A 19,351-nucleotide genomic window follows, 5' to 3' on the forward strand; every position below is an offset into this window, starting at 1 on the left:
GAAATCAATGAAACGGCTATTTGAATTTTGTGGCTTTTTTTGGCATCTCTTTTTTTAGTTCTTTTTTTTTTTTTTTTTTTTTCACAATTTTTTTTTCCTTTTTTTCAGTTTTTGCAGTCTTTGGATGTTACATTCCAAGGCTTGTACATTGTGCCTAAGATCCAGATCTTGGTACTAGGTTAGCTAGAATACTGTTCAGGAAAACGTTGGCTAAATTAGTGCAAGGCAAAAGAAGCGAAGTGAGTTTTGCCATACAAAATTTGCAAGGTTCAAAAAAAAAATCCCTTTCCGGAGTCGCACCTTGTCTTCTAAAGGTAACAGGACCCGATTTTTTAGGGCAATTCAAAAGCTTCAAGGCCAGCTAATTATTGTAGTGGTTGTGGTTGTTTGTGGTGTTAAAGCATGGTTGTTTGTGGTTTAATTAAGTTGTAATTGATGAGTTTACACCTGCATCATCCACAAGCATAGTGTCTGATGATTCGCCTAAACGCATCCCGTCAAATGGATCAAAAGATTAGTGAGTCTTGCAGGTGTCACTCGTATAACTCTATTGGTTATATGGAGTTTGAATTGAAAGAGGATTTTGCTTCTTTCGATAAATGCAACGTTGCTTTTGGTTTTTGTAATGCATTAATCCTTTAACACCCTTCATTGGCAGTTGAAACTTCGTCAAATTTGGTTTACGAAGGATGTAGTTAACCTTGAAAGCCCCTCATTATGAACTCTAATGCAACACTGTGTAAAAAGTTGTGCTCAACTTATTGTCGACTCAAACATATTCTGTCAAAATTAAACCTTATTGTTTAAACTCTTATTGTATAACTCGGACGTCTCAGGTGGACTCCTATTGGCCTTGGCCTTCGGCTCTGCCTGTTGGCCGTTCCATTGGCCATTCCATTCGCCATTCAATGGCCTTAGTTACCGTGGAAAGACTCGAACTGCTTAGCATTCTCGCTTCGCTGTACATTTTGCAACTTTTTCAATTGTCTGCTAATTTTTCAACAAATTTTGCGAAATTGAAGATTTCTTTAATAGAGGACAGTTCGTCAATTAGGTTAACCTTAAACGTAGGGCTTGTGTAAGTATATGCGACTCGTAATGACTGCTTTGAGCTTCCCGGTATCCCTCAATATGAAATTCACCAAAAATAGCCTTCAATTGGACAACTCGGGAGTTTCTTGCAGCGTATTTCCTAAACCATGAGTTTCTGAACATTCAGTAGGAACAAATCCAAACTTACCATCTTCACTTACTGGAAATTCATCATCCAAGTTATGAGTCAAACATTTTGAAAGAATTAGTTCAAATCGTTCTTGTTTTGTTAATTTTTTAATTAACCACCAATAATTATCAGAATAAAACAATTGGTTCTTCTGTAAAAGCAGTGCAGAGGATCAGGACCAGAAGCACAGTATGTACCATATAAGCTTCCTGGATCCGAATTTCTTGGAGGAGAACGAGGAAAAGAAGCGGGAAGCATTATAACATCATCATCATCATCATCATCATCAGCCTATTTATTTCATAATAGACTCTTTTTATATCCTTTTGAAAGATTTGATTTAAAAAGTTCATATCAAGCATTCTAATACTCCTTGCGAGTTCTACGAGCTAGTTGTATTTTATAGCCACTCAGTTCAGTTTCATCCGCTAAAAGATAAAACTTCATTGCACACTGTACTTTAACATTATCCAATAACTATGGAAATGTCAAATTTTGGTGTATAGTGGAATGAAATAGGTTCAAAATCTCGAGTCTCCTAGATTGATTAAAGCATTAGTACAAAGGATAGTTTATGTCAATCTTAGCCTTAATTTTCAAACAATTCAATATTAGCTCTTTTATTTGAAAATTCTCGAATCGAAGTATCATTATTATCAAATATAGTAATTGAGTATGAAAATCATCAAAAGACTACTAATTATACATATGAGCTTTCAATGTTTTCCAATTAAAATCCATCATTTTTGATTTACCCTGTAATCTGCATGTCCGATTCGTTGTTAACTAAGGCGATTAGCCTACAAACTTTAATATTCAATCTGAATTAGAATTGAACTCAATTAATCCATTTGGCTCTTGTCCATATCTTCCCCTAAGTAGTAGTTCATTTATGGAAAACATACATACGTAAAGAAAGTTATCACCAATTTAGACTTCAACAGTAAGGCTACACTCAAAACCAAGGCGAATCCTAAGGTAATAGAATACATAGTCGCTCTATATATATATATTTGCTTTCAATTCGAACTTATATTGCTTTAACCAGCTCAAGCTTATTTTGTAAGATAAATTTACGATCAAAAAAAAAAAACAGATTGGATGCAAAACGTAAGTCGTTATTTCTGTAGAAAAAGTTGAATTTCAGGCGGCCATTGCTTACACAGTATTTGGGAAAAATGTCTAGTTCTCAAGAGTAAATTTTTTGTATTATTTATGTGAACAAGCTGAGATAGTTCATATTTAAAAAAGGATAATTTAAATGTACTTCTGAGTATCCGATCGTGCAAAATACACTTTGAAAAAATAAGTAATATATTCATATATATATCTGTAACTTTTTTAACAGATTCTGTGTATATTAGGAGTTGTCTATAAATTAATGAAAACATATGTTAATAAAGCAACACTAGCAGAAGCGGCTGCACTGAAACCGGCACCATCAGCACCAGCCCCAGCGTCAGAGGTAGAAGACCCAAAGGTCCCCTTGGAAGCTTTAGCAGCAGCAGAGGCAGCAGAGACGGCAGTTAAAGCCATAACAACAGATTTTCAATTGTATTGTAATAACATATCAATGAATAATGAACTGAAATTCCTAGAATCCAAATTAAGCAAGAATTACATGTAGCAAAATGATTCAATATACTATCGTTACAATTCAGTTAAGAATTCATAAAAAATCATTGCAGGACAACTCTGAGAAACATTCCCACCCACAGAAAAAAGAAAACGAAGAGAAAGAGGAAGAGACGACACCACCGCTACCTTCATTAGTAGCCAGTGACTTAGTCCTTCTCCTTGACTCTGAATTAAAAAGATAGTATATTTTAAATTATAAAGATAAACCTAATTCAGGTTTTAGTCTCGGTCAATGATGTATAGATTGAGCAAATAACTTTTAAAAATCGTTGTATTCGCGATAAACTCACAACTCCAGTTGCACCGTTGTAGAAATTGGGTAGCTATAAAACTAAACAGTTCAAATCTATCAATAAATTCGAAGATATCTAACGAAAAATTAAATTAAAATTATATATGTCCAAGTTGAATCTAAAAAAAAAAGAAACAAATATGTATAGTTTGACCTCGGACTCAACAGTATAGATCCTCATAGATTCTACTTGTATCAAGGCAAAAAAAAACAAGGTTGAAAAAACCTTAGAACAGTTCTTAAATACCTACGAATTCCTAAATACCTACGAATGAAAATAGCAAAATAACTTAGACGTCAAGGTAATGAAGTATTTTTTTTTTCATATTCGATGATTAACATCGCAATTCAGACTTTTCATTTTTTTAGCAGTCGCTGCGAAAGCTTTCAAAACATGTATTGTCATATCAGTTCTTGCAATGGCAGAAACTTTGAAAAGCTTCACTTTATCCTAGAAGTCTCTCAACTTAATGAGACTTTTACTTAAAAGTGCAAGAATGTGTATAAGCCAGTGCCATTCCATTTACTCAGTCTTGCCAAAAGTACTTTAAAAAACATTAGAAAGCGGTTATCAAAAAGGCGCCATATCTTTGAAAAGTAGGATCATTAAGACATGTATAGTCTGCATTAGCCCACAACTCATCTGAATCCTAAATCCAAGGAATTTACAACTATACAAAACCTTTAGTAACTATCAATCACTTGTATAAGATAGAAAGCAAGAGAAGTCTATAAATGATGTTTGCAGCAGCAACTTATGAAACGTTGGATACTGAACAACTGAGAGCTTATATGAAACTGTGACAGTTTACTAGTTGGTGTCATCCTAAATAGATCAACTCTTCGTAGCCTGAATCTGTTAGGATATATTTAGTTGTTAGCATATACTTACACGTCCTTACGTTTATAGTACGATGCTACAATTACAGTTGTATCTCTATTGACTGGCGAGATCCAAAAAACGATTTCCTGCCTATTCTGTAGTGTCTGTTTTGTCGAAAATATGGGTACCCATTTCTTAATCACTAAGAAATAAAATGAAAACTAATTCTACAAGATTAGGTTATACTATCTCATTGATATATGTGTAGTACGTCCTGTAAACTTTTAATAAAATATCGAAAAGAATGCCAGGCCCAGGTATCTACGTAAAGTAAAAGTTAACTGTTTCAAATTTAGGTCGACATCGGGGTTCTCTAAGAGACTTGTATCAGCTTCAAATTTTAATAACAATCTACCCTAACTACTTTGAAAAAGTTCACACGGCGAGTTGATATATCATTCCATAGTAAAATATTTTTCAGATCAGTACCTATGGTGGGTCAAAATACAATACAGCTGAATTATCAAACTCTCACATGGTGATTGCCCTCATCCAGAGTGTTGTTCCTTTTCGTGCTCACTAATCAGAGTAAAAAGGATTGTTTTTAGTTCCATTCATTAAGGTAAGGTTATTTGTTGCTTTAGTTTGATAAACTGCTATTTATTCGAAGTCTTCCTTTATATCGCGATTGTTCTTCTTATAAGCCTAATAAATAATATCTTAATCTTGTTTCCTGTTTACTTCCTGTTTACAATATGAGTAAAATGAGTATATATTTATCTACTGATGAAGATGAAGAGAAAAACAGATGCAACTGAATATGGGGAAAACGGACAAACTGGAAGTTTGTGAATTAGATTCATAATCGTAGATTTAGCACTTTACTGAGCTAGACAAACAGTTAGGAGGATATGTGAACTTTCGTTGATTGTATTGAAGAATCTGTTAGCCTCTAATGTTATTATTTTGTCACCGCAAGGATTTAAACTACTTTCGTTTAGTTTTCTCAACCTTAGATTTCAACATATTTCTGATGATTTACTAGTTATTTTAAATTTCTAATAATGGTTAACGTTTAGTAATGCTGGCGTTTACTTTAAATTTTTTTTTTCTCTCGATGAAACGTCTGATGGCTTCTGCTCTTTCTAAGGATTTTTTGATATCACAAGGGCAGGATAGAAGAGAAGGTCAACGAAATTAACTTTCTCAATGCTGTTTTGAGTTCCTTTGTCATTGAATGTTAGGTTTTTTTAAATCCTTGTAGAGGGGCCATTCTGAGCTCTAATATATGTCTACTATATCGAAGCCAAATTGTGAAGTCTGCAAAAACTTTAATGATTCTTCTACAGCGAAATAAGAATCTCATTTTCTGACCGTGGTCAACTAGTTGCGAGACAGTTGTTGAAACTTCTCATTTTCATCATACTCTGATACTATTTTTACCAGTAACACTGAGACTCACCAAGAATTATGTAACGATTTTACTATCAATTGCTCAACATGAAAGCTCGGTTTGCAAAAGAGTATAGTTCGAACTTTTTTAAACTGAGAAATTGATAAAAGCGTAAACTTTGTTTCATTAATTAAACACCGTATCATACCAGCCGTTCGATAATCGTTTGCCATTCGAACAATTTCTTTTTATTTTTACATATATACAATATTGAAAAACACGAATATGAGAATATAAATAGCAGCTTTTTGCCATTTGAACTTAGTCTTTTTCGGATTTGGTCAGTGATATATAATCCGATTTGATGCGTAAAGTGTAGTTGGTTTCAAAAGTAGTCTTTCATATTTAGTTATATTTTTAAAATTTGGGCTTTATTATGATATGTTACTGTATTTAAAGTCTTCAATATACATTTCTTTGCTTATATCTATTAAACTGATAAAGTTTCCTGATTAAGCTCTCACTCGTAGTCTTTAGTTCTGCGATGATTTTTCTATGTAATATATCAATTTTTCATCGATGGTTCTTTGTATTTATCTTTATCACAAATAGACTAATTTTACGTTTTGGTAACTTTGTCCATTTATTTGACATTAAATGGTTATATAGACCCACATAACCCGAATCTACTATATTGATAATTGGAGATGGCTTTGGCATTACTTAGAGTATGAATGATACTTGGTTATTCTAGAGTAGAGTCTTAAGCTCTTGTTAAGCTCTTGCAACCACTGCAAACTGGACATTCCCTTATGAGATCCTAATTAGAGTGGTTTCCCCATACTAGCTAATTTTTTTTTACTATACACTTCATTTGATAATCTACAATTTTTTTGACCTTTTTGTTACTCGGAATATTGCATCGATAGTTTGATAAACGATAGTCCTGGTTTGACTTAGTGATCAAAAGAACGCACTGGGCTCGGTCGGCTTGTACAGCTTATGTTTTAGCTGAAGCCTTGATCTCTAAGTTGAATTAGGTCTTAGGATTGTTTTAACTTTTTTTGGTTTGGATGATTTTTTATCAATTCAGAAAAATGAAAGGATAGACAATGTTTAAGATGACCTTCATCTAATCATAACGCCAGAAAAAAAAAACATAAAGCACCGTTAATAATCTTGCTGCAAAATCGACATAGAGATTTGATGCTGGAAATATATAAGGTTATTAGAAAGTGTCTCAAAAAAACCACTATTTGAAAATGAAGGTGAAGGTTTTTTGAAGTTGACTATCGGATCTAATAGACAATTTAAGTTATATAAACCATAGCAGCATTCAGATTCTTAGGAAAGTTATTTTGATAATTTGATAAAAAGTTTTGTTTAAATATTGTAATTATTTATAAAAAATTGAGAGTTATGTTTTATTCTGAGAATGTTGAACCAATAATGTATATATAATTCAAATTGTACACTTTTTTTACATAAGCTTGTCAAAGTAAGGCTTCAAATAAGCCATCCCAGGTATGATGACATACGGGACAATTTATAATCGTTTACTACTTTCAATGGTGAAACTTTTGCAGCAAATTTATTTTGCGACAAACCTAGTTTGCGAAAGAATAAAATTTACCTTAGCTCTCTTAGTTCCTACCTGGATATTGGGTATTTTTATAGTATTGAGCTTTGGGATAGGTTATATTAGTAGGTTTTTGCTAAAAGATTCAACTGGTGTATTTTAATAACATAGGCCTCTAGTAACAGTTAATTCAATTGTAGGGATTTTTTTCTCAGCAGTTACTCTTCTTGAAGATAGCTCAAAGAATTGGCTTTAATCTCTACAGGGATTATAATATACTAAATCATAAACTTTTTATAAAAGCGATAATACTGAATCGATTGGAATGAGGTTCGTTTGTATGTCTATACTTATTATCTCAAATTCTAGTATATCTGGAGAAATACAGCAAACGAAAAATAGAATCGATGTTTGAAGAGAATGGAAGCTATGTGGATAATACCACTGAAGATAGTACTGATAGGACTAATCAAAAGCAACTTTTTGTATATTAAAGTTCAATTATAGTTGAATTTCTAAGCAAGGTCGACAAAATTAAGTAGAAACCAACTATTTTCTTCTCTCACTAAGCCGAAACAATCAAAAGATCACCTTATTTTACAGCAGAAGTACTTTGGCATTGATATCTCTTTGGTAACCCTTTAAATCAAAGCCGTAACTTATAATATCTCACAAAGGTAACTACATTTTTCGCAACTTACAATTTTTATTACAAAAAGTATCTGATCGAATCTTCATTATGTTTCTGGCTTAGCTAAAGTGTTTGCAACACATTTTCGATATATAGCTGTTGAGCTTCTTCACTTAAAGTTAATCAACTTTAGCTGTTTATTTGGAGCAAGTAAATCCAAGGATTTTGCGCAGAGATTTATTTTTAAATTTGAAATGTGAAATCACGGTATCCTACAAGTTGAGCTCTTAAATGTTTGGAGTGAAGTGCCTCAGTCTTCAAGAAAACAGGTCGAGGTTAGAGGGGCTTAGAATTAACGTTGTGGATCCTGCAGTAATGGATCTTTGGTCTTCAACATATGTTATATGACTATTAAGCAGCATCTCAATTGTTTTTAACTCTGAAGGCTTCATATTCTGATTCCCATCAAAAATTGGGTGATGACTGTGAACTTGGTCAAAAAGTTATATGATAATATCAAGTAAGTTATATTGAGAGTTAGGTTCAGTTAGAAAGCTTCAAAAATATAAGTTAATCGAATTTTGCCAACTGATATTGTCTCTTTCGTACACACTAGGGTCTTTGATTCCCTCAGCTGAAGTGTTTCCAAAAGAGAAGGCCATGAAGCAGAGTGGTCAAAAAGAATACCCTTGATCCAGTTTCTGAAATGCATTTTTGAATCAAATATATGTCTTTCGAAATTCAAGGTAAGTTTTCAAACAAGACGAATCCGTTCAAAGCATGTGACCGACTGGTTAACCAAGTTTGAAAGACCCGTGTCTAGAACCAAAACACTAATTTCTTCAAAGTAGAGGGTAACTTAATACTTGGACAATTCTTCGATGAGGCATCTTCGACTTGTAACATATATAAACATCTGCATCTTGAAAGACAATTTTTTTTTAAACTCACATAAAAAATCAGAAGACCGTTTAGATATACTTTTAAGATTATAAAAGCAAAAAAATAAGTCTTTTGCATGTAAATGGAGAAAATCTTTCAGCATTAGCAGATCGGATAAGGTGATTAGTGAAAGCACTAGATGACCTCAAGGAGTGGGGATTTTGATGTTCAAACTGTCTGAATATTTGGATTAAGCCTAGAAAACTCTTTTGGTTGGGTTTACTTGGAAATGAAACTTGTCTTTTTCGTGTTCTTTCGGTAGTACTTTCTTAGAAACATTGACCATCAACAGGCCATTTAGATATTTATTTATCAAAATATTATTGAATTTTGATTTTGGAGCCATCGATAGATGAAATAGTTTTGGAAAATGATTCACCAAAAAAACCATGGTACAATGATATGTTATCTATAAGCAAGAACTAAAGTTGAAGCAACAGGGGAGTTAGGAAAGGAAGTAGCATTCCAAGCTTTCCGTAGCAATCCCCATTTAGAGCTCTGGCTATAAGGAAATTCACTTGATATTAAGAATCGAAGCGGGCCTTAATAAATGACTTAATGAATGACTTGATGAATGACTTAATAAATGACTTAATGAATGACTTGATATTAATTGGATCTGTAGTTCCACAAATCATTTCTTGCTCGTCGGTTTATTTTGCAGCAATGGTTCTGGCTATAAATAAATGCTATGGAAAATTCATCTCATTGTATTCGAGAAGTTTGACAAAACTCCGAAGCACAATCAATTGGCCTGTGACGAATTGGCTTTTGCTCTTACCGTAGAAGTTACGTCTCATATTTTCCTTTGAAAAAACCCATTTGTATCTGCAAATACTGTAAGTTGTTTTCGTAAGTTTGAACTAACTCAACTTGCGAATCCCTTTGGTTTCCTAAGTCTTTGGCTATACATTGGTCCTGCTCTAGGTTTTGTCTATCAGGTGGATCAGCAGAGTAAGGTAAAAGCTATTTCTCAAGGTTCTGCTAAGAAACCTAATTCTGCCTTGAAATGAGGAGGTACATACAATTTGATAACTGAGATTATAAGTTTGTGAACTTGCAAGTTCAGTTGGCTTGCTGTGCCGACTCTCTCCAATAGCTGCAAAAACAACGAATGCTAGCTTGTTATTTGATTGGCTTGCGGTAGCACAATGAATTGCTGCAAAATATTTGACTGCTTGTTTTCAATTAACTTGTTCTTGATTTAAAGCACGGCCACCTGTAAATGCTACCAAACTCTAGGGCTTTGACATGCCCAATGCCCTAAATAATCAGCACTCTAACCAAGGTTATTCAATCAGATAAGCGGATTCGATTGTAAATATCAAGGAGGGGACATCGTTTGTTGTTCCGACTTCCCCCGATCTGTTGGGACCTAATGAAGCAGAGCAGATACAGCAGATACAACAGATACAGCAGATACCATGGCAGCTATAGCAGATAGAGTAGCACCAGAATAGCAACAGAGCAGCCCAGAGTGAACCCTGCCATCATCTCCCAACAAGCCAATGCTCAAGCGTCGGAGTCGGTGGCCGGAGGTTGATAATGAGATCAATCTTTAATTTTCCAAATAAAGAAGACGCTCGGAAAAAAACAAGCGAAACCAAAAAAAAAAAAAAAAAAAAAAAGAAAAATTATAAAAAAAAATTATAAAAAAAAAATCTTCCGCCGTTTCGATATCATAGTTGGTTAAAGAAGTCTCTTGCAAGAAGAATACCTTCTAAGGAACAGTCTTAAGTTAGACACCACCAGGAACAGAAAATAGAAAATGTCTTCCACCAGTCCTGCAGTTGCCAAAAAAGTCAATTATCCGTAAGTATAGGAGTCAAATGTTATAAGAGGATACAAGATACTAACTATAGTTATAGATTTTGGTATGGAGGTGCCGCCAGTATGACCGCATGTTTGGTGACCCATCCATTGGACTTGGCCAAGGTTCGTTTGCAAACCGCATCCAAGCCCGGACAATCGTTAGCAGGAATGGTTTACCAGATCATTACCAAGGAAGGATTTTTCAAGATCTATTCTGGGTTAACCGCATCATTATTAAGACAAGCAACTTACTCGACCGCTAGATTTGGGATTTATGAATTTTTGAAAGAAAGTTTTCAAGAAGCTTACCAAACCACCCCGACCACATCAGCATTATTACCAATGTCCATGTTGGCGGGTGCTTTGGGAGGATTAGTTGGGAATCCTTCCGATGTAGTTAATATTAGAATGCAAAATGATTCTACTTTACCAATTGAACAAAGAAGAAATTACAGAAATGCCTTTGATGGGATTTATCGTATTGTTAAAGAAGAACAGGTTTCTTCACTATTTAGAGGTTTAACTCCAAATTTAGTTCGTGGGGTTTTAATGACTGCTTCTCAAGTGGTTACTTATGATATTGCCAAGTCATTATTAGTTGATACTTTATCCTTAGATCCATCCAAAAAATCAACCCATTTTAGTGCTTCATTATTAGCCGGTTTAGTTGCAACTACAGTCTGTTCACCAGCAGATGTAGTTAAAACTAGAATTATGAATGCCAAAGGTACCAGTGGAGGAGCAGCTTCCATCTTAACTAATGCCATCAAAAATGAAGGAGTTGGTTTTATGTTTAGAGGTTGGTTACCTTCTTTCATTAGATTAGGTCCTCATACTATTGTTACTTTCCTTGCATTAGAACAATTGAGAAAATTTAGACTTGGTATGCCGTCTGAATAATTCCAATATTTATTCTTCATTTTGTATTTTTACTAGTGTTTATAGAAAATTTCTCTTTTAATAGATAATAATAACGTAAATTGACTATACAAGAGGCAATAGAATAGGTGGAAGGAATTTCATAAATAAATGTAAGTGTATGACGAGTTTATTAATCTTATTTAGAAACTTGAATGTTATCTAATTCAGCTTTTTCAAATGCTTCTTTTTCAACTTCTAAAATGTATGGAATCAAATAATTAGTATCTTCTTCAGGTTGAACAGCCTTTTTGGGTGGGAGTAATTGGTGGGATAATGCTAATTGATGAGCAGTGATCATTCTATAGTTTCTAGCATAAACTTCTTGTTCTGGAAGTCTTGAAATAGCTTTTTCAACAATTGGATTTTCATCAGCAATTAAATCGTTGTATTTTAATCCCATTTCTCTGTACCCAGCATAAGCACAAAAGGCCTTGGCAGCTGGAACAACAATCTTGGATAAGGTTGGTCTGGATAATATAAAGTCAGAGAGCTTGACAATAGAAGTAACGGAGGCCATCTTTGCTGTTAGTAAGAGTAACTACTATCTTTAATGATTGATGGTATTTATCACTGAAAAACAAAAAAAAAAGATTAAAATATCACGTCGTGCAAAAACCACGTCTTGAAAAAATCAATAATTCTGCCGGTTTCATTGGCTACAGGTGTAGACTTCCCAATCGGGAAGTCTTACAACAAATGTGCGAGTATATGTTTGTGTATAGGTATACACGAAGGTACGGGTGTATTATATGTACGGATCTAGTAGTGATATTCGTCAGTGGGTTCGCCAGAGGTATTGGGAAGACCAACGCTAGCAAGAACGGTTTCAGGCCCGTCGTGCTTGACTAGGTCGACTAGTTCTTGGTTCTTGCATAGGAAGAGACCCATGACTCCGCAGGAGTTGACTCCCAAGAGGTCCTTGTAGTAGCCCGAGGCTCTGGGAACCACCATCATGTATTTAGTAGTCAAACAGAAGTTATAGGAGATATGATTATGGCCATTTTGTTTAAGGGTAGTCAAGGCACGTTGAAGCAAGGATGAAAAATACATGGTCAAGTCATCTTCGTTCAAGTCACTAATGTCATCAGGTAATCTTGCGACGTAATGAGCAAAAGGTAACGAAGAATCTTGTAAAGGTTCTTGCTTAGCACTTGGAATGAAAGCAGGCGAAGAGTTGGCAATCGAGTCAATGGGAGGAGTGTACCCGTTAGGTAAAGTCATGAACTGAATATGTTTATGGGGTTGGGAAGCTCCACTTTGTTGGCCACAATTGTAGAATGCAAACCAATTTTTGCCAGATCTATCGTGTTTCTTCAAATGGGTAAGGATAGAATAAGAGGCATTGATTTCAATTGGGGATAACGGGGTATTTTGCGATACAAATTCTTTGGTAATGATCATAAAATGATTTGGAACAACCGGGAATTTATTGAAAACAACTCTAAATTCATCATTCGGTCCGTAAGAATCAAGAATTGTTAATTCCGGTTCAGGTTTAGCAAATGGGTTTTCTTCTTTACTACCTTTTGCCGGTCTTTTTTTCAATGTTTCTAAATGGGTTAATTGAAATTCGTATGTTTTATCTTTAACTTTTCTTTCAACTATTTCACTAATTGCACTATCTCCAGCGAAAACAATATGTTCATTTGCAACTGCAGATTCGTATTTTCCAGTCAATTTCGAAACGAAATCACTTGGTATATCGTAAAAACTCATTATATTCACTATGGTTCTTAATAAGAAGGGTAGACTTGAACAACAATTTTTGCGAACGTCAAACAAAAAAAATGCAACTACAAAAACTGAACTTACAAAAACTATGACTATTAACTAATTAAATTATATTATATATGAGTCTAAATGCACTTATCGCTTTTTGCGAAACCAATTAACAAACTTATTGTTCTTTCCTTTATTCAGTTTAATACTATTATCGTCGAGATTGCCGTCATTTGATATACCTGGAGCTAAATCCAGCAAGATTAATGAAAATGATTTTGATTTTGAATGGCGTCCTCTTGGAGATTCAATTGTACTTGAACATACTGGTGGAGGTTGTGTTATAGTACTTGAAACCAGAGATTTTCTTATGTAAGAAGAAAAAAAAGATGATGGATTAGGATGTTCTTTGTCTTTACCATAAAGAGACTTTCTTCTTTCAGAGTACAGGTTTTTGAATGAAGGAATTTGAGTTGATTTTAAGATTTTTTCTTCGGATGGGGAAAGAGGTCTTCTTGGTCCAGCCTTTTTAGGAGAAGATTTTGGAGATGCCATCGATGAATTATCTGGGGTGAAAGGAGGTTGAGGACCATCGATTATTTCTGTAGGGGGTGTAGTAGTCTTTGTGGGTATAGGAACTTTGATTGGAGTTGGTTTTTTTTTAATGGGAGATGATTCTTTAATTTCATCATTTGAAGGTTTTGAAATTATTGGAGAGTCAATTGAATCTTCATCAACTTGCTTGAAAGTAGAATTAGTAGAAGAAGAAGAAGTAACATCACCATCTTTACTGATAACAATTGAAGGCATCATATTTTCTGAATTATTATTTTGAAGTTTATTTTTCAATTTTTTCAAATTTGAATTATCATTCAGAGAAATTAATGATGAATGATCGGTAGAGGCTTCATTTGTAGAAAGCACAGTAGACGAGACATCAGAAGTTACACTGATTGGACTATTAGAAATATTTTTAGTGGCCAATATATTTGATTGTTGATGATTTTGTTGATGATCTTGTTTTTGATCTTGTTTTTGATCCGGTTGAGATTGGGGGTTGGTTAAAGGATTTGATTCTGGAGGTTTTGAACTCAACAGAGCAATTGTAATATTTTCATCATTGGTTGGTGACGTAGGAGTTTGATAAATTGATTTTTTTTCTGAAGGATTAAATAATATATTATCGACATTTTTTTCATGATCATAATTTCTTGATTCTTGTTTAAATCTTGATTCTTGAAATTTAACATTTCTTTTCAGATTTGATTTAAGACTTGGTAAACTTGAAGAATGTCCTAAAGATTTCGAGAGAATTTCTCTTGGAGTAACTGGAGAATTTGAATCATTTAAATTTAAATTTTGACCACTACTATTTGATCTAACAAGATTAATACTTTCAGAAGAAGAAAATTTAAGGGCATTGGTAATTTTAAAAGATTGATCATAAAAAGATTGATAACGATTTGCTTTTGCTCCTGATCTTTTTGAAGTTGGGGTTGAATTATTATTTAATTGATTAGTAACTGATGAATTATTTGATTCTTTTGAAGAATTTGATAAAGTTTTTTCAATTAAATGATGATTTAATTTATGACTATTAATACTACCAACACGATTAATATTCGAATTACTTTTCAAACTTGAATTTGAAGAATTAGCCGAATCATTTGAATAGATTAAAGCATCTTGAGGATTAGTGAAAATATCTTTTGTTTCTCCTTCAATTTCATCATCATCATTAGTATTAAGATTATTATTTTCATCATCTTCTTCGATTGAATCGGAAGTTTTTTCTTGAATTGGTTGTTGAAATAGGGTGATATGATTTGGAATGGACAATGGAGAGGAATTAAAAGAATTTGAAGCATTATTTTTGAAAAATGGCGAAGGAGAAGCCAAAAAATCATCTTCATGATCATTTTGACCAAAAATATCATGAGGTAACAGGCCAGATCTTCTATGGGTATTATGATGAGTTGAATGATCACCAATATGTAAGTTTGCATTTAAGATTTCATCTAAGTCAATGACTGCATCGGGGACATTTTCATTATTCATATTAGTTTCTTCAGTTAAAAAAAATTTTGTTCTTGGAGTATTTGAAGTTGACATTGCATGGCGATGATTTAATTTAATTGGAGAATTTAAATTGTGGATTCTATTTTTCAGATTTGAAGAAGTGAAATAACGAGGAGGAGTGGAAACATTCATTAAATCAGGAGTTTTATTGGGGAAAGCAAAATCTGAAGAAGTTGGTTTATTAGTGAAATCATCTTCATTATTAAAATGGAAATGTTTATCAAGATAAGATTTTTCTGGAGCAGAACCAGTATTGATATTATTTTGACTATTTTGGTCACTTTTTTGATTAGAAACATTATAAGAATGAGAATGATTATGCAGAGGAAGATGCAGAGGTTTAGAACCGTTTGGAGGAGAGAAAAGACCAAGACCCATGATATCGAAATCACCCGAGATGGCAGCAGACCGTCTGTGTCGATGGTTTTGGCGTCTTATAGCCGACGGAGTGGCTGAAACCGACAAATTGGTATTTGAATTAGAAAACAGAGTATCTATAGGAGAAGACATTTTTAAATCGGATAAATCATCAAAACAACAACACAACAATCAAGGGAAAGATTTTATAAAAGAATGAACGCCAACTTAGAAGCAGCAAGTAACCTTTAATAGATGATAAAAGTTATAATCAGAGGTAGCCGCCGAGGCAAATAACAGGTTATTAAAAAAACAAAAATAAAACACACCCACTTGACGCTTCACACACACCAATAGAAGGAAGGACTGAAGTTGGAAGTATAACAAGGGGTGAAACGAAACACCTTTAAGAAACGAATGTGAATGAAAGCAGTCCAGTCCAGCTGTTGATGAAGAAAGAAGAAGTAGCTAAATAGCTTCTCAAATTTTTAAGGGGAAGCTCAGTTGGACTCAATTTTTTTTACTTTTTTTTGTTTTTATTGAGACAAGCACAAAAAGCGGTAAAAAACGCCTAAAAAGACTATTTTATTAAAGTTTGCTGGTTGGTATACAAGAGATGAGAAAGATCTATAAGGAGGCAATACCGGAGTGGGATAAGCAGTAGCCGGAGTGGGACTGGAAGCTTGGGTAAGTGGTAATCCTACGGTAGTCCAGTACAAGAGTGTAAGTACCAGAACCCGGTTAGTGACTGATACAGAGTGGAGGTCCGATGATGGTTTGTATCACTAGAGCTTCTTTCTTTTGATTTAGTAGAAGGGGGAGGGTGAAATCTAACGTAAGAGAAGGAATTACTGGTGCCGTAGCCTATGTGAAGGATGGTCCCTGACAATAGAGATCCAGACACTTGACTTGTCGTGGTATACTTATACTGTTGTATACTTACCTTGTGGTACCGTTGTATCGTTGTATCTCTTGATATGCTCACTACACTATGGTCAGAGGTAACGAAAATCTCATCACCGAAATGAAATTGATGAATTTCGTCTTGATATTTGTCAGATACCTGCGCTAATGGCTATTGACCAACAATAGCATCCTCAAACTATATTGAGGAACTATTGTCTTTTTTAGTGTAGAGCTCCGCATATGGTCTGCCTTGACTGGTTAAGCAAGTAGGAAACTTGTAGCTAATCCTTGACTCAACCACCGTACATATTTCATCATGGTATGAACCCCTGAGATGGTAGTCTTTAGTGCTTAACTTCGTTAATGGTCGAAAAGGCTCTTAATTGGGCCTTTGTCCGTTTTGGGTTAAATTCCTGAAATTGGGCGGTACGGGTGCATGCTTCCCCATCGGGGATCCGTGTCGAGAACACGCGTTTGCGACACCACTGCCGCTTTGGTCTACATTATACTGTCACTATTAGTATAATATTACTATATATTATCTACTTCTTATGTTTTTTGGCTATTCTCTTTAATGCCCTTTGCTCGTTCTTCATGACACCGTCGACCATCTTATACTTACCTTTAACCCCCTTAGGTCTACCACTCAAACCCCTATTACCACCTTTAGCAACAACCAAGGTAGTTTTTGGTTTATGTTGTTGTTTCTTAGTTAATTTCTTCATTAATTTTTCGATTTCTTCGGCCTTATCTCTTTCTGATTTGCCTCCGTCTTCGTTGATTAAATCACTCTTCTTCTTCAATTTCTCTAATCTTCTTAATGCTCTCATTTTCTTACGTCCTTGTGCTTCTAAGACCTTTTTAATTGGTCTGGCATTCAATTGTTTTTGTTTTTCTTTGATGGCTAAAGCGGCCTCTTTGGTGATTGGCTTGTTGATCTTACTATGTTTCTTTTCGTCGTCAATAAACCATTCGGGTAATTCGTCTTGATCTCTGAAGGAGTATTTATTAATCCCTTCATTAATTAAATCATTCTTGTTCTTATGGCCCAATGCTACTTGATGGGCTAAAGTCATTGCTTCCACGGTAGCAAGATCCACTTTTTGTTGATGATCTTTGGCTTTAGCAAATTCTTTGGCTCTGCTCACATGTTCTTCGTCTTCAGAATCAGAATCAACTTCACTCATTCCTTCTTCTTCTGCTGGAACAATTTCAAAATCACTGTCGTCTTTACTTTCTTCATCTGAACTATCAACTTCTTCAATTTTGTTTACTGGGGCTTCTTCCTTTGGTGCCATTTCTTTTAACAATTCATCATCTCCTAATTCATTAAATATAGAATCGGATGCGAAAAATACTTTGGCATTCTTAGATAATTCATCCTTCTTTCTCTTTTCGTTAACTAACTGCTTAATATGGTCATCGTCATCAGAATCAGATTCAGAATCTTCTTCCATTTCATAATCTTTGGCTTCTTCTTCGTCACTTTGATCCAGCTTAATTCCATCCCATGCTTCATCGTCAGCATCTCCTCTAGCAATCTTGGCCCGGTAATTAGCGTCTCGTTCCGATCTTCTTTGTTGGTATGATTGATACATATCATCTAATTGAGTTTCTAATTCGTCTACTTCATCAGCAGAATCTTCTTCTTCTTTATCTCCAACGTTGATCTCATTCTCTCTTATAAGGTCTTCATCATTGAAAACCATTCTTTTCTTCCCCTTGGATAATTTATCTAATTCTCCAGTTTTAGTAGCAGTCTTCAAATTAAATAATGATTCACTACCAATTTGAGCAGCTTCAATACCAATGTTCATATCACTTAACATATTCATTTGCATTCTTTGAATCTCTTTTTGTTTAGATTCATTGGCATGTTTCTTTGCTCTCTTTAATTTTTGTTTTTGTTTATCAGTTAAATCTTGTAACTCTTTTTGAATTTGCTGCTCTTCAGTTAATGATTCAACTTCAATTTGTTTTTCTTCTTCTTTGACTTCTAATCCTAAGATATCTCTGGCTTCTTTACGAAACTTAAGAATATGCTTAAATTCCTTTTTACCTAAAACTTTTAAATCTTTAAAACATTCTTGTAATTCAGGAGTGAAAGTTTTCAATTTTTTCAAAATCTTCCATTCGTGATCGCTTTTATCTTCTGGTTCAGTTAATTTATTTAAATCTCCCAATGCATTAATTGGTTCTTCATTTCTAATAAATTCTTGTATTGGCATTTCATGATATAATAAATAATCTCCTTCTTCATAACCTTCTCTCTTTCTGGTTTTCTTCTCAGGATTGAATACTTTGGCTTCATTATTTTTTTTACCTTCTCCTAATTCTTCAAAAACTTCTCTTGGATCCAATAATCTTGGATCTAATTTCTTTGGTGCCTTAAATCCTTTACAAACAACAAAAATTTCCGCAGATACATTACGGGATGCTGGTGGTTTGGTAGCCTCAACTTTTTCAAATAATTGTTGAAATACCCACATTAAATTATTATAATCTCTTGATCTGAAAACTTTGGTTACAAATGTACCTCCACTAACTAAATTTTCAACGGCTAATTTTAATGCTTGTAATGTTAATTGAGATTGGGTAAATGCATCTTGAACCCATCCTAAACCAACGTTTGGAGCACCATCATGTAAAACAGTATCTGCTTTCCATGTCTTCATATGTCCTCTTAACTTAGATCTACAATCTTCAGTAGTAATATCAGATTGGAATGTTATGCAATTTGGTAATGGTTTGATCGGAACAATATCAACACCAATAATCAAAGAGTTGATTGGACATAAGTTAGAAGCCACTTGACACCATGACCCTGGAGCTGCACAAAGATCAATAACAACCTTGGATTTTTCTAAAAAATGCCCATATTTTTCATTTATTTGAATGATTTTGAAAGACGAACGTGCACGATACCCCTTTTCTTTCGCAAGGAAATAGTACCTATCCAAACGACCTTTACTATTCTTTTTCTGTGTTTTACCCATGGTCAACTATATTATCTTTAAAGAAATTAATGTACTTGGTC

The 19,351-nt window shown here is 34.1% G+C and overlaps 7 protein-coding genes across 7 annotated transcripts; 2 read left to right on the top strand and 5 right to left on the bottom strand.

The window, feature by feature from the left end:
• The first annotated feature begins 382 nt into the window (after window positions 1-382).
• Window positions 383-710, top strand: HYPBUDRAFT_231687 (uncharacterized protein). The gene has a single exon (XM_020223147.1). It carries the CDS (start codon window positions 475-477, stop codon window positions 640-642), a length of 168 nt encoding a protein of 55 aa, XP_020074307.1. The 5' UTR covers window positions 383-474; the 3' UTR covers window positions 643-710.
• Window positions 711-1,154: 444 nt separating this feature from the next.
• HYPBUDRAFT_8152 (uncharacterized protein) lies at window positions 1,155-2,758 on the bottom strand (the record flags this gene model as incomplete). Its single annotated transcript, XM_020223716.1, has 3 exons — window positions 1,155-1,312; window positions 1,420-1,513; window positions 2,612-2,758. The coding sequence occupies 3 exons, from the start codon at window positions 2,756-2,758 to the stop codon at window positions 1,155-1,157; spliced, it is 399 nt and encodes a 132-aa protein (XP_020074308.1).
• Window positions 2,759-10,344: 7,586 nt separating this feature from the next.
• On the top strand, window positions 10,345-11,242 carry HYPBUDRAFT_154070 (uncharacterized protein). Its single transcript, XM_020221882.1, is given in 2 exon segments — window positions 10,345-10,373; window positions 10,389-11,242. The coding sequence occupies 1 exon segment, from the start codon at window positions 10,414-10,416 to the stop codon at window positions 11,230-11,232; it is 819 nt and encodes a 272-aa protein (XP_020074309.1). The 5' UTR covers window positions 10,345-10,373; window positions 10,389-10,413; the 3' UTR covers window positions 11,233-11,242.
• A 147-nt stretch (window positions 11,243-11,389) lies between these two features.
• On the bottom strand, window positions 11,390-11,770 carry QCR7 (ubiquinol--cytochrome-c reductase subunit 7; the record flags this gene model as incomplete). Its single annotated transcript, XM_020223717.1, has 1 exon — window positions 11,390-11,770. The coding sequence occupies one exon, from the start codon at window positions 11,768-11,770 to the stop codon at window positions 11,390-11,392; it is 381 nt and encodes a 126-aa protein (XP_020074310.1).
• Window positions 11,771-11,877: 107 nt separating this feature from the next.
• Window positions 11,878-12,969, bottom strand: APA2 (bifunctional AP-4-A phosphorylase/ADP sulfurylase; the record flags this gene model as incomplete). The annotated part of the gene is made up of 1 exon (XM_020222816.1): window positions 11,878-12,969. One exon carries the CDS (start codon window positions 12,967-12,969, stop codon window positions 12,013-12,015), a length of 957 nt encoding a protein of 318 aa, XP_020074311.1. The 3' UTR covers window positions 11,878-12,012.
• A 150-nt stretch (window positions 12,970-13,119) lies between these two features.
• HYPBUDRAFT_150615 (uncharacterized protein) lies at window positions 13,120-15,561 on the bottom strand (the record flags this gene model as incomplete). Its single annotated transcript, XM_020220287.1, has 1 exon — window positions 13,120-15,561. The coding sequence occupies one exon, from the start codon at window positions 15,559-15,561 to the stop codon at window positions 13,120-13,122; it is 2,442 nt and encodes an 813-aa protein (XP_020074312.1).
• A 1,295-nt stretch (window positions 15,562-16,856) lies between these two features.
• On the bottom strand, window positions 16,857-19,310 carry SPB1 (27S pre-rRNA (guanosine2922-2'-O)-methyltransferase; the record flags this gene model as incomplete). Its single annotated transcript, XM_020222817.1, has 1 exon — window positions 16,857-19,310. The coding sequence occupies one exon, from the start codon at window positions 19,308-19,310 to the stop codon at window positions 16,857-16,859; it is 2,454 nt and encodes an 817-aa protein (XP_020074313.1).
• Window positions 19,311-19,351: the final 41 nt, after the last annotated feature.

The sequence above is a fragment of the Hyphopichia burtonii genome, assembly GCF_001661395.1.
Source record: "Hyphopichia burtonii NRRL Y-1933 unplaced genomic scaffold HYPBUscaffold_8, whole genome shotgun sequence".
NCBI classification, from domain to species: Eukaryota; Fungi; Ascomycota; class Pichiomycetes; order Serinales; family Debaryomycetaceae; genus Hyphopichia; species Hyphopichia burtonii.